At 42.2% G+C, this 15412-nt stretch overlaps 1 protein-coding gene across 1 annotated transcript in view; it reads left to right on the plus strand.

The window, feature by feature from the left end:
• triqk (triple QxxK/R motif containing) overlaps positions 1-14931 on the plus strand; it is a 31018-nt gene extending 16087 nt beyond the window's left edge. The window contains exons 3-4 of the mRNA XM_085446465.1: positions 3938-4023; positions 13092-14931. Of these exons, the coding sequence (XP_085302591.1) occupies positions 3938-4023; positions 13092-13199 (194 nt within the window). The 3' untranslated portion in view covers positions 13200-14931. The remainder of the gene's footprint in view (positions 1-3937; positions 4024-13091) is intronic.
• Positions 14932-15412: the final 481 nt, after the last annotated feature.

The following is a 15412-nucleotide window of genomic DNA, read 5'->3' on the forward strand; positions in this document are numbered from 1 at the left end:
TCAGTAGTCATCCTCATGCCTGTCTACTAAATGAGTACAGTGGTACTGTAAGTCCATATGTGTGCTCTGAACCATGTTCTTATACTTTAAGTCTATTTTTTCCTTTGCGTTGGCTTTTTTGCTGTGTTCTGTCTGACACAGGCAGAAGTTTGGAGCTGCTGCCGCTTTGCTAATGTGCTTCTCGCTCATGGTTTATATGAAGACATGGCATTAGATGAACTGTGGGGTATACTGGGTTCATAATGGAGCTCGTTGCAATGGTATAGTTACTTGATTTTTAATACTTTCTGACACTGGAATAAATTTACCAAGATGTGACTGAGAATAGTATATAATTTGTTTTTGTTTTTTGTTTTTATATATAGGAGGATGCATGACTCGAATAAAAGAAGCCGAACTATACTAGTTCATGATAGGCTTTCATTTCTCAGTTCCTCAAAAGTAGGAAATAATTTATTCACAAAATGATCCCCATGTTTCTCATTCTATTCCATTTTTAAATAACAAAGAAGGAGGAAAGGGGAAGTTGAACAGAGCTGTACTTAGTTAATTATATGAAAGGCTTAAGGTGGTCTCACCAGTTGTGAACAATTCACTCTTGAACTTGCAACCAGAAATCTAAAAGTAGACATGGTTGTCTAAGGGTTTGTTGCATATAAAAAGGGATGAATTGAATCTACTCACTAGAGGCTTGACGTAAATGAACATCCTGCCGTTGCACACCTGTTACAAATGTGGCTGTGCAGTTTCGATTTGGTTACTACCTTCATTGTGATAGTGGGGAAAAATGATCTCCTTGCAAAAGAGAAAGTGTCAGCAATCAAATTGCTATTCTAAGCAAAGAGGGGTATTATTAGCATCACATCATGACTGGAGTAAAGGTTTCAAATGGCTCTCAAATGCTTTGCGAAAACTCAGTCAGCCCTATTCCGAACATTACCAGGGAGACTGAAAGAAAAACCATATGATCATGAGGTTCAGGGCATCGAGCTTTGTTAGAAACAGCTGCATTTTCTAAATAAAGAACATGTTATTTCAGTCTGTAGCAGGAAGACGATCTCATCAGAGGATGGGTAGTGTCTCCAAACCGCTTCACAGAAAGGAGGAAATGAGAGCAAACACTTGGCATGGCTTAAGACATCAAAATGTTTGTGTGGACAACTGAAGAATTTAACGATGACTTAGACTTTAAGATTCACAGCAGTAACAGAAAGGTGTGAGACGATAATCAGCCTAGAGAATGTCAGTGCAGCGTGTCAACACAGTGTAATGGCAGATAGCTTGAACTAAACACCTGCACCAAAACAAGTAGCAACCCACTGTTCAGAGGCACGTAACATCCTTTGAGCTACATCCTTGCGATGATGCTCGAAGACCAAGGAGTGCTGAATATCGCAGTAAACTATTTGGGGCATTGTCTCCATTTTTGATAACATGTCTCATCTTTATGCAGACTTGTGGAGTCCAGCTTGAGCGCTGTCATTAATGCAAACGGCGATTACTGAATAAGATATTCATGAAATTAATTTTTTTTATCACAACTAAAAATTTCACCAAAATTGTTAAGCTTATTTTGCCAGCTGTAATACAGGTTGTTCGAATTGGATCTGTATTTGTTTTCTAAAATAGAAGCATTTAGGAGGCTCAGGCTGTTGGATTCCATTGTATGCATTAGAAACTTAAAATAAATGGTAAAGTTTCTTATCATCACTCACCACTCTTCTATCTTCATTTTAATGGCCAATTTGTATGACACAAATCACATACCTCCCCTCTCTTTCCCTTGAGTGCACAATCACATGTGACTAATTTTAGCTAATACCCCCTACCTCTCTCATTATGCTAAACAGAATAATGGCTCAAGATAAAAACTAATTTCACAGCCGTCTTCATCAGACTCCATTTATAGGTAACCTGATGACAAACAAGCAAGAAGAATCTGAACTTTGCTTTAAGCGGTGGGGGGAGAAGGCCACTTTCACTTTTCCTCTCTGTCTCTTCGGCGATGACTTCAGTGAAAGGCACGATCAGGGAAGCCATCCCAGCAGGTGCCCTAGGCCGTTTTACAGGGGTTAATGTTCCTCTGAGACGTGTCATTGTTGTTGCTGTACAGGAGAACAGTGATGGCTTTTCAGGGTGGCAGGCTGAGGCAGGGAGGGATGGGAGGATTGCTTGTAGCTCAATGCAGGTAGATAATTGGTGACAGAAAATGTCTCAGTGGAAACGGTGATGACAAATAGGAGTACTCATAAGCCTAGTGCAATATCATCAGGCACGCGCGTGTAGATTGTGCAGGCTCCAAACCCACGCAAATAAACCACAAGAGAAAGCTGCTGTGTAGCTACAGGAGGTACACCAGTGTAACACAGCAGCATTAGAATACCATATACACACACTGAGGTAATTCTCTAGCATATACACTACTCTACACATTACCTTGCTTGGTGTAAGTATTCTGATTTGGCCTCAGTTAAGTACTAATTGTTACCAGATGGTTATGTCTTCAACCAATATATACATCTAGCATTGAAATTTAAACCCCGTCCTTGCTCACATCACGCCATTTACAGTGTGAAAATCTTTGCAACGGTTATGTGAATAGTGAGCAACCTGAGGTGCCCTCCAATCAAATTTTCCCCTCTCCACTTTCTGACAAGTGGAGGAGACATTCAGTGCCCCCCGTAATGAATTCCCACTAGCTCGCTGTTTGCTCCTGGCAACACGCTCCCCATTTCTATTAGCCCTCCACAGAGTCAGTGGGAGGTGAACGAAGGGTTCAGGACCAGGAGGAATGGGGGGGGGGGGGATAAAAGAGAGCGCGGAGAGATGGGAAGTGAATATCAGATCTTGGAAAAAAGATGCAGGGGGAGCAAGATTATTGAAAAGCAGGTGAAATGCTTAACATAAGGCTAATGGTCATTTCCTCTGTGACTGGGCCGTAAGAGTGACACCTTATTGAGTGGAAATCAGCTCTACACACGCACACACCTACACCTGTTTTCCCACTAGCTTATTTCAGCTTTTCCCTCTCAAACCCTCTCCAAAATACATCTTCCAGTCTCTCTTCCTATTCGCCATTGTAAACAAGGATTAATTGGAAGAGGAAAAACCACCAGGTCTCAGTCTGTACTATGTAACATCCCTGTTTTTCTAATGAAGTACAATCAAGTTTAAATCATGAAAACTTCATAGTTAACTTCAAGCACCACACTCATCTTACCATTAATCAAATCTAGATTTAACCATAAGTTTGAAGAAAGAATAGTTTAAAAAAAAAATAGGAAATTGCACAACTTGAACACACACACACACACACACACACACACACACACACACACACACACACACACACACTGTTCAGCAAGCTGTTGCCTTTCCACCCTATTGTTAGCAAAGTTCCTTTTCCTGCTGTGTGTTGTTTCTAATTAGACCAAGACAACCAGCTGTCTCACACACACACACACACACACACACACACACACACTTTTTGCCGGGTGGCCAGTTTGCCCACAGGACTCACCCTTGAGAATTTAGCTTACGGGAAGTCAAGTAAGCACAGGTGAACCGTGTGTTTTGTAGACTGCGTGAGGCGTGTATATGTTTATTTGAGAAATTTCAGTAGTGCACAATTTATTTCTCACTTTCTCACCACCCATTTTTGAGCACATGAATATATAGAGAGAAACTCACATTTAACTGTTATATTTCCATTCAGCAACCTCCCTATTCTGTAGAATAAAGACCAGAGTACAACCAGCATTTATGAATTATATAAAAACCATTTGTTCCCAGAGTGCTACACTTCTACACAAAAACTTTCTGGTCTCTTTGGTTGTTTGGCAACAGTAAATGAAACCTGTCACTCAATATCAGTCAATCTTGGTCATTTATTTGTGTACTTCATTTAATTTCTTTTTATCTATTTCATGTGTTTTAGGTAAGCAAGACTACAAAAAGACAAAGTCGGTTTTGAAAGCAACACGGCTGAAAGCTGAAGCGAAGAAGAATTCCTCTGGATTCAGGGTGAGACTTGGTTTCTGTTTAGGACTACTGAAGCCTTTATCTATATACTGAGCTTCAGTTCATCCTTTGTCATTTTTTTTTTTTTTTTTTTTTTTTTAATAAATAGGACAGGGGGAATGAATGAGAGAAAGAGGGGGAGAGAAAGAAAGAAAACCAAAGGGGAGAAGAGACGGTGAGAAGGGGGGGGGAAGAGAGAGAAAAAAAAAAAAGAACTCCTGGGTCACCTGTATGGAGAAAAAAAACAAACAAACAAAAAAAAACAAACAGAGGAGACAGCAAACAACAAAGAGCAACATAATAATAGAGAAAACAAAGCACCATCACAATAAACTAGCTAGTCATAGATATCAATATTTACTAAATAATAAACGATATTGTGCAGCACGCAAGATAGACAGCGCACAGTGTGCTTTGAGGCAGCAGCCAAGAAAGCTTTAGTCCGCGTCTGTGAATACCCATGTGTGCATACCTGTGTGGATCAGCATGCTTGCATTCCAAAGGTTTCTCCATGTAATGATCTGCTAGGGAGTGTGGGGGGGCCACAGCCCCGTCCTCCAGGGTGTGAAGCGGGTATGGAGGAGATCAAAACTCCAGACATCCAGAGGCCCCCAGAACACAAGAGACCATGGAAGACCAACAGAGGGGCAGCCGCGCCACTGTTCCAGTAAGAGCTGAGGAGAGTCCCAGATGAGGGCTCGCCCAGCAGCCGCGGAGCAGAAGTCAGGGGGAGTTGCAGTGACGCGCCCGTGAGCTCCGCCGGCCCCCAGCTGCGCCTGAGTGACCGAGCCCCAGGCCGAGAGGCCGGGGGCACCCCACCTCCAAAGGGGCCCGAGCGAGCCCCAGGCCCCAGGCCCCGACAAGCGGCCGCCAAGGAGTGAGCCGGTGTGTACCCGGACGCCCACCCCCAGACACAAAGAACCACCAACACACCGACACCTGAGGGAGTCCGCCACCGGCAGGGGAAGTGGTGGTGGGTGGAGATAGGCCTCCAAACCTTGGAGGGCCTGAGGTGTCCCCAGAGAGGTGGCGTCTGATACCCAACCTGACATATAGACACAGACATACAGGCACACACAGACACAAACATCCATTCCCACCCTCATGCTCTCATATGCACTCACTCCACACTCAACCAACGTGGAGACAGACATAAAGAGACGTTGTACACACGATCACACTCCCCAAGCGTACTCTACAAACCGGGTCTAGGTACCCTTGCCCCTGGAGGGGGGAATTGCACCCAGACCCAGGTGGTGTTACCCTTTTCCCTGCGGTGGGGAGAGGCAGACCACCCCGACTCCGCAGCAGCAGGGAGGCCCCACACCCCAGACCGCAGTCGGACGGCCAACTCCTCCTACTAGCCCTCCCGCTCCAGCAGGCCGCAGAGAATGGGGGTGGGAGAAGACTCCAAACCTCCCTCCACCCGCTCATTGTAGTGTTGATGCATATGTGTTCTAAGGTGCAATTAAAACCCAGGAGGGCATAGAGCTACCTGCCAGAGAGCAGCAGGTAAGCGCATAGTCCCTCCTGCTAACCCTCAATGACTAAGTGTATTTAAAATTGAGAGGTGGGCAACGACGTCAGGGGTGAGGTATACACCCTGATGGTAATTTGGACTCCGTGATTGTGCCCACCCCCAAGATCCTATATGTATGTGTAATGAGAGTGTGAATAATGTGAATGTCTAAGTTGTGGGATAAAATTGAGGCAGAGGCAGCCAGAAGGGGACGGGGGGGGGGTAGCCTCCTCTGCACCCTGGTGACATACCCCCACTCCAAGGCCCTGCATGTGTGGGTGGTTGTGGAGGAGCGGGAAGAGGGAGGCAGCTGGAGATGGGGAGGGAAGGAAGGGAGGGGCAGGTAACCCCTCCCTGGGGCCAGCTCCCCCGCTGACCCCAGTAGGCACTCCCATCCTTCGCGACCCGCCAGGGAAGGGGGGCCCAGGCCCATCAGACCGGGGCCCAGTGCAGTAGCGCCCTCCGGCTCCACAGAGCCCTGGACAGTCCACCCAACCCCACCACAGAGAAAACTGCACCCACCCCACCATCCACACATCTTCCAGACTACATAAGACGGTAAACGCCCAGGCTGAGATCTTCCTCCACCTCTCCTGTATCTCCCCCTCCTGCAGAGAGTTCCTGAAGAGAAGAAAGCTCCTGCAAGATGTGACCATCCCCCCCACCAGTTGAAGAGCCCCCCAGGCGGCTCGACGCACCGGCGGCACCCTGCTCCAGGGCCGGGCCCCCATGCACCCACCCGCCCACAACCCCGGCAACACACCAACCAGGACCCAAGCCCCCGAGGCCCGGCCCGGGCCCCAGCCCAGAGACGGAGCGCCCGTCCCATGCTCCTTTTTGTATTAAGTTTTTATATTTATATTATTTATTCCAGACTCTTCACACTGTCTTATTGAAAGAAGTTACTCTAGGTCTTCAGGGAATATAATAATCCATAGTAGATCTTCACATAATTATGTGCTGTTCTATTCTTTTAAGATCCCTGCTGCTTTGCTAAAGAAGGTATGCTAGTGTCCTTCATAGATGGTGTGTAAAATAGTGCTTTTCTTTAACAAAAAGAGGAGATATAAAACACAAAGGTGGTCTTATCCTTTCAATGGCAAAGGAGGGGCAACAGGAAGGTGGGTGAAAAGAGGAAAATACAGTATGCAGATGAAAGAAGATGAAATGGATAGAGCAGGTAATGCTAAAGTAAAAGGAGGTCAAGAGATTTGGAGCCAATGACGGGCAAGGCTGAGACGTGTAGAGAGGAGGGAACATGGATCTATTGGCCAAAGGATGCTGAAGATGGAACAAGAAGAAAAGAGGAAGACCAAAAAGAACATTTTGGGATATGAGTGGCCCTGCAGAGGGTTGGTGTGACAGAAGAGGATGCTAGCATCAGGGCGAGATGGAGGCAGATGATCTGCTGTGGCGCCTCCTAAAGGGAGCAGCCAAGAGAAGAAGACGATTGAAATCACAGATTCCATGAGAGGAACTTTTATAACTTTATTTTTTTAGTGAAACTCAATTGAAAGACGTCATTACAGTAACATTCAGTATTAGTCCTTGAACACTTATTGTCCTTTGTTACACTGACAAGTTCTGCTTACAGGACATTAAAAGCCAAAAAGTTTCACTTCCTGATTAAGCCTCAGTTGCTACGAAGTGGGCAGAGATGAACAAATCACAATGAGGATTAAACACTGGGTGAAATGGTCAGGTTTTAAAATATGCATCTCTTAGACATGCAGGGCCTCATTAAACACGTCTTTAATCCAATTAGATTAGTCCATATCTTGAAATATTGATATTGGTCATGAATAATTCATGTTTTTCATGCCCAAGATGAGTGGAATTTTCAGAGGTTGGATTAAAAATACCTCTGGGACGAGGATATTAAACTGTCTTAGACCTCTTGGCCCCGAGTTCGATTGAAATTCAGCCCAAATGTAATGGATATTTGGTCACGCTTGCTTTCCCATCAAGTCCTTTTAGCGTGATATGAAGTTGAAGAAGTGATTTTTACACAGCTCTCTGATGACAGTAGAAAGCCTCCCTCACTCTCTCTCTGTCTCTCTCTCTCTCTCTCTGAACCTTTGGTTGACAGCAAAGATTTGGCTGGAATTTTTAGGGCTGGTTTGGATGTTGGGGCATGTTGTCTGCTTCTCTTCTCTTTTCTCTTCTCTTCTCTTCTCTTCTCTTCTCTTCTCTCTTCTCTTCTCTTCTCTTCTCTTCTCTTCTCTTCTCTTCTCTTCTCTTCTCTTCTCTTCTCTTCTCTTCTCTTCTCTTCTCCATATTCCTGGTTGAGATGCTGCTCTCAGATGCAGCTGGCACCTCAGAAGGGCCAACAGACATGCGGGCACAGAGAATCTGACAGCTGCCAGGGCAGGCTGTCTCGGGGCTGGGGTAACGGGGCAGTCTGGATGAGTTGGCAGAGAGAAAGGATGGAGACACTGTGGTGGAGAAAGTGAGAGAAGGAGAACTTCTGTTCCCACCATAGTGCTGAGTTGTCTGGGTTGCTTTAAAAAAAAAAAAAGAAAGGAAAAACAACCCAAAAACCAGCCACCTGCTGTATCCATGCAGGTCCTTATACACAGGTTGAGTCACAGTGTGTTTACGGAAGTAACAACTTGTTGCCAGAACACAAGTCTTTGCCTCTTCCAAAGAGTGAATGGTATGTGGTAATGACAGCAGAGAGGGAGAAACTGGCAGGAAGTGCAGTCTGCAGCCTCTCCTCAGGTTGCCTAGAGAAGAAGCAGCGCCTTCAAAGTAGCTCCAGCACATTATCTTGCAGCAGAGGAAACGAGCCTGCTGCCTTGTCTAATTGGCACACTAGCCTTCTGTTCAGTTCTGCACTGTTTTCCCTCAGTCTTATTTAGCCGCTGAGCCTAGGAAGTTGTGGTAGAGTGGGTGGGGTGGGGTTTCTTATGGAATTGGCAGAGGATGGAGACGACAGATAATGATGGGTATCTTCCATCTGTCATTTGTGAATGTGTGCTGTGTGGCGAGCGAGATCCTATAGATCCACAAGTATTAGTTTTTTGGACATTTTTGCCTCTTTGTGACAGGAGCAGGTGGGTCAGGACGCAGGTGAGGATTTGAACCATGGATACAGCTTCATATCTTGAGTTGTTTTAGTGTTTTTGAAATTACATCCTATTTTTCTATACAGTATTTGGCATTTCTTATGTTTGTACAACTATAACTCACGTCAAGAAGCTCCAACTTTTGTTTTAACGGGGCAGATTCGAGTAACTGAAGCAGTAATTGGTGAAATGCCCGAATCAGTGCTGTTAGAGAAAAGCTCAAGGTTGTGTTGGGAGCTTTGTGGCCTTTTGTTCTATTTAATGGTGCTGCTGTTTATTTCTAACATGACAGTGGCACATTCGAGCTTTTAAACTTTAAACTTGTTTCCATTTCAGCATGGGGATGTAACAGCAGAGATGTTGTAATCAATTTACTCTTTGGCCAAATTAAAGTGAAATTTATTCATAGTTACCATATCTGCCTTTTTTTTTTTTTTTTTTTTTTTTTTTTTTTTTTTTAAAGCAAATAAGCACCAAGTATAAAACGTCATTATTTTCCTGCATCGCTGAATTGAATGCATGTGATGTAGTCTGCTGCAACGTCACTGCACGGCTTCGTTCAGTCATGTTAGCAACTTGTGGCTCACCATTTTACATAAATAAAACATATTCCCTCTGCTGAACATCTGCATCACACTCAGAGCACATTGTCAGAAAAAGGATGGGTGAAAGTGTGACGCTTGCAGCCCTTTTTTAAACCACAGCTCTGAACTACATCCAGAGCAGCTTATGTGTGCAACACCATGAGTTACCATGGCAATCTGGAAGAGAGAGCTACCTTTGTGACCTTTAAAACTGGCTTTAGGCTCAGCATCCTTCACTAACCTTAACTGTAGCTTTCCACCCCTCTGGACCCTTGGACGCTGTGGTAAGCATTTTTGGGGGTTTTTTTTGTTTGTTTTGTTTTGTTTTTACTCTAATAGATGACGTGATTAAATTCAGCAAAATTATCAATAGATTTGCAGCTTTGCAACAGAGTGAATGTGGTCTGAAGGCAGGAGAATCTATTCTGGTGGTGATGGAGAATCGATTGCTCAACAAAGGAAACTAATATATCTACAAAAATTAACTAGAAATTTCAATGTAATCGGTCAGAAAACGTAACACTTTAATGGTTGATTGTTTGTTGCTGTGGCTGGTATGGATGAGACCTGCTTACTAACTGTGCTCCAAATGCACCGACGGTTGTGTGGCTCTCACAAGCTGCCACCCACATACAGCCCCAGACACACCGACTCTAACCTGCTTAGCACATGGGAACATACAAACAGACGTACACACACGTGTGCGTGCACAAACAAACCCAGGAGGAGAATAAAAGTCGGACCAGATGAGGGGATGTCTGCTGAGCTATGGCTTGTCGCCAGGGTGATGGGGACTAGGCTCCCAGCATGCCGAGTGTGCTGCAGCTGCCGCCAGTGCTGAGAGAACCACACGATGAAGATGATGATGTGTTTGGGCCCCATCCAGAGGTCTCCATCAAAATGTGGGCAGAGAGGGTGTGTGTGTGTGTGTGTGTGTGTGTGTGTGTGTGTGTGTGTGTGTGTGTGTGTGGAAGCACATAAATGTATTTGTGAGACAAGGCAAGAGTCAACGCAGTGGGCTACTCTTCTCGAAAACAATGATCTCAATCAAATGCAGGTGCTTTCTCCAATTCGAGTGTTTTCACTGAAACCCCTCCAGCTTGTTTTTATAGACAAGTCACTGTAACCAGCTGTTCTCTTTATCTCTGAGACCTGATGCAAAGAAGGGGGAGAAACCTGAATTGTAATTGTTTTTTGTGTGTCTCCAGCAATTCAATAAAATGCTTATCTATGTCAGAAACACAATGTTTTCTTTGTGATATTCTCGACAGAATTACAAACGCTTCTCTTTGTTGTGCTTCTTTTTCTTTTCTTTTCTTTTTTTTTCAAAGCTGCCACAGAACACACGAAAAAGCAGAAAACAATCAAGCCTCGGTGATTTGATAACAGTTCTCTTTTCTCCGAGGCCTAAGCAAAATAGAAAAGTAAATCAAGCGGTGGAAGCCTGGCGGTTAATATATGAAACTAAAGTGCATGAAATTTAAAAGTTTTCCAATTAAGCTAGGACTTTAAGCTGTTTGGAGGCTGCTGGGATTCAGATAAATGTGGGCTGAGGCTAATGAAGACCAATGCTGCTGATGACTAGGCACTACAACATGTACACAGATAGCTGTGGATGCTGTGACGCCTTTTAATTGTCACCCCCATCGCCTTCGTCAGAGAGGAATTATTATTAGCCCCCCACCACCCCTCATTTGTGCCGAGCTTTATCTCTCACTTGTTTTCTATTTCATTCTCACTCCCTTTTTTTATTATTTATTTATTTTTCTATCATTTTCTCTCTGCAGTTTGGCTCATTGACTGATTGTTTTTTGTAGTCTGCCATGTGTGTATGTGCAGTATAAGGGAATCGTTGAACTGATGTTTTATCAGATTGTCCTATAGTTTTGTTGTTTCAATTTTTTAAAAGTGTCTTTTAGGATGACTAAGCTTATCTTATTTTCTTTTTTAGTGCTTTATGCCCGTCTTTAACCTTGCATCACCCTCTTTCATGAACAGGTGGATTTTGTTAAATTTAGTTTTTCCCTGAAGTCTTTTTATAAATCTATAAATGGAAAACTGAATTTATTAACATTTGCAAAGATTTGAGATTTTTTTTTGTAACACTTGCCACGTCACCTTTTGTTGTTTTGGCCCAGTTTGCAATTTAAAACTCATTTCCACACTCAAATATTTCTTTTTGAATAACCTCCAATCAGACTGTACTCTGTGCTCTTTTAAAGCTCTCCAAGCTCTCCAGTGTTGATTAGAAAGTTTGCTGCTAATGAGTTCTCTTGATAAAGAATAACTGGCATTGTTCAATACTCTGAGTGCCCCTAATGAAACTCCAGCTGATGAAGATTGTAATCGTGTGAGCACCACATAATGAACAAGCGCTCCTAATTCCCATTTTCAAGTTGAATACCACTCCTTTGGAAAGCCTCAATTTGTTTGATAATTAACCAATAGAAAATCTAAAAAAATAAAAAAAATAGGCCATTTTGTAGAAGAAAGTTTAACTTTTCAGTAAAAATGGAGAGACGAAAAAAGTGAAAGTGGAGCCTGACTGCAAATAGATTTTTATTTTATTTTTTTAAATGCTGCAGCCACTTGGTACCCGGCTTCTGAAATGTGATGCTGCAATGTGTTTTTTTTATTTTTATTTTTTAAACTGTATATGACCATTCAACTCTTTCTCATTATCTCTTTCTCCTCCTCCATCAGTCCTTTCTCTCCTCCCTCATTTCTAACTCCTCTCCTGAATTGAAGTCAGGTCTTTAACCCATGCAAAAGTGAATAAACATGCGTATTTAGTCCTGATATTGACAGTGACAGTTACTGTCAGCAGATTAGACATGAGACCCTCCCGTCACAGGACAGCTGACGAGCTGTCAACGACGACAACAACTGATTTCAAGCTAATAGTTTGATTAGTTGAGGTAAACGGTGGCCTGACAGTCTGCGCTCACTACAGATGAACGGCAGCCAGAGTTTGTCCTAAAAAAATTTGTTTTTTTTTCCATATTGTCCAGCCCTAATCATCAGTCCCCTAAACCAAATTTTGTTTTAAGTTGTGATCATATATAAAATAGTTACTTATTATTTTCGAGTTATTATGTATTCTTAAGTTTTTCTAGCTCGATTGCTTAAATACTGGAGTAAAATGTACATTGTAATAAAAATACATAGTGGATTGGATTTTTTTTTTTTTTTTTTATAAAGTAAGTAGTGTTTCACATTAGTGGTATTACCTAATTATGAGAAGTGATTTCTATTGGTACAGTTCTTTTACGATTTCAAATGTTTTTATAGAAATATTTTGTTAGCATATTTTCTGCAGGGCTAGCGTGTACGCGTCGTGTATATAACAACACAAAATTCAAATTAAAAAATAAAAGAAGAAGCTGTTTGACACTGTCAATGTGAAGCTGTGGAGGATTTTCAACTGCTTCCAGTTTACGTTTCTGGTTTAAATATGAAAACAGATACAAATTCATATATTATTATGACATCCACAGATGATGATAATAGCTTTGTTTGCTCCTCTGTAGTAATTTTTTTCCCTCCCAGTTTAATATCTGAAACTAAAATGTAATTGCTGTAGTTAGATTTGCCCTTTTATGCACATCAGTAGAACTGTGAGCGAGAGTTTAAATATTTGTGGTTTTCAAAACAAGCAAAGAAAACAACAAATCTTTATTCACATGCGGTGAATTCAGATGAAAAGAAAGGCATTAGAGACTTGGCAAATACAGACGTAACACAAATAAATAAGCACAACAATTATGAAACACTGCAATGACATTCAAACAAAGCAGACATTCATGAGTGTAAAGACAGACTCGGGATTTGGGCAGAAAAATAAAAAAATGCTCACAAGAACATTTTGAATATATTTTTAAACCTTTGCTTTCTCCTCAGGATGCGTTCCTGGTCATCGCGGCAATCCTGTTCTTCGTGCTCTGCGTGTACGCCTTCTTCTACCTTAACCTGAGCACCGAGATTAACCTGGACGTGGACGTGGATTAATAGGAGGTGGACAGTGGACCAAATACTTGGCTTCTCTGTTTTATGCACATGGGCGAATTGGTTAACGCAAACTGCCGTTTAGTTTCGCAGTTTTTTGGGGCTTTTGTTTGGGTTTTTTCCCCACATTTCGTTGGTGACGTGCAGACTGTGAACACACTATGAAAAGACACATTACTGCATATCACACAGTCAAGTTTCAGGGTTTTTTTTAAGACAAAGGTTTTGGAATTGATCAAACAGAAATATTTTGATATTTCTTTCTGCAGATCAAACAGAAATATTTTGATATTTCTTTCTGCAATGAATTTTTTCAATCTAATGACTCTCCAATGTAAAACCTTCTTTCTTTTTTTTTTTTAATGTGAATTTAAGCCAACTAGAGTAAAGCATTTAAACGACGGTGACCTCCTGCTTGACATCTACCTTCTGTAAAGAAAGTTAGCATCCTTTTACACAACTGATCCGAGCCACAGTGGAGACTAAGCTTCGTTAGTCATATTCAGCAGAGTCACGTCCCACTGTTTTCACCGCTAATAGAAAAATGTAAATCTCCCGCCGAAGCTCTCGTCACATCGAGACAAACACTCGCCTCACATTCCAGTGCACAAACCTCTCCTCCTGGATATCTGGAGATCACAAAGTGTGAGATTAGAATCCACAAAGCCCTTGTCCTGATTGAACATGTGTGCAGAATACAGAATAACACGTTGCCCGACTTACGTTGTGGAGGCAGACATCCTCAGGGTAAGCACACAAATATGATTGGGTTCATCAGATTGAATGTAAATTGTGGAGATAATTGATGGCTGACGTGACACAAGCCTGCGTCTTTTTTCCTTATAAAAAACAACAACACTATTTTCATTCCATCTTGTGTGCATTGTATTCTGTAAAATGTGATATGTCTGTATAGAAAGAGATATGAAGGACTGTCAGTGCTTCTTTTTTCTACTGCTTCCCTCTGTGCCTGAGGCCTGCACGCTGCAATCATTTCAGTTCAAGTGCTTCCACTGTTTGAGAGATCATTTGTTAGCAGAAGCACAGAGTCAGTAGCTTTTTATTATCTTCATATAAATTTAATGGAATTCTTTTGGTTTAAAATTGTATTTTTCAGATTTTTTTGCGCAGAAAGGGCAATACTGTCATCTATAAGGTTTTTATAGAAAATGAAGTTTTGCATAGTGCATACAAGACCAATACCAAATACATATCAGTGCTTTAAGTTTATTCCAGCATGTTTGTATTTCAGAAACGCTCTGGGGAGGGACGAGTCATGTCTGCTGCTGATATGATTCCTGAAATGTGAGATAGATTTTGAGCTTTCAGTTTTTGCCTTTTCTCCCCTTTTCTCCCATGACCTTCTGACCTCTAGTAAAAGACCACATGTCAAAGAAACCATTATGATGAGCATGCACCCGCGGCCTCACTCGGAGGCTTTTATCTCGCCTTGATATGTCCGAGCTCCCTCCCCCAACACCATGAGCCTCCCACATGTGTAACAATAGATAGCCGGGTCTAATAGACCTTCATACATGACACCTGTTATCTGAAAGGTCACCATTACCAACTACAAGAGCCTTGACATCAGCACAATAGAAAGGATCTCGCTGCCCAACCCGTGTATTCAGACCTGTGTTTGGAAAGATCTTTTTTCATAACAGTACGGTGGTTTGTTCTGTTGTCGAGTACATCTGTTAAATAAACATCTTAAAGTGTGCTTTTTTTAAATGAATCAATCGTGTGATTCTTTGTGACATGAATTATCTTTCTGCTTTTGTTGGAGTTTTTCGTATGTAATTTTAGGGTGTAATATATGTTTATCGACGATATCCGTGATATATTAACCACAATCTTTAAAAAACAAATGATATCATGTGGAAATACAAGAGATATTACCATAGCATGAATGATCACTATCCTTTGTTATCTTATTGTATGCATTTGTACATTTACGGTTACAGACTATTTGATAAATAAAATTTCACATTTCTACCTACCATCAATGTCACCTCCTACCTACACAACAAAAAGCGGTGGCATATAAGGTTAAGTACAGACCACCCCAGAGGCTTTTATTGCTGTAAGAAGGTGATTGTAATTGCATTTATTAATTTAAATAAGAGAAATGTTTCCATTTAAACACAATCAAAATAACAGCTGATCAGACAGTGTGTACTTTAGATGAATCATATGCATTAGAACCAGTGATGTTT

Source organism: Copadichromis virginalis, linkage group LG22, assembly GCF_057382275.1.
Source record: "Copadichromis virginalis isolate Kocher_CV1m ecotype Utaka linkage group LG22, C_Virginalis_male_GT1.1, whole genome shotgun sequence".
NCBI classification, from domain to species: domain Eukaryota; kingdom Metazoa; phylum Chordata; class Actinopteri; order Cichliformes; family Cichlidae; genus Copadichromis; species Copadichromis virginalis.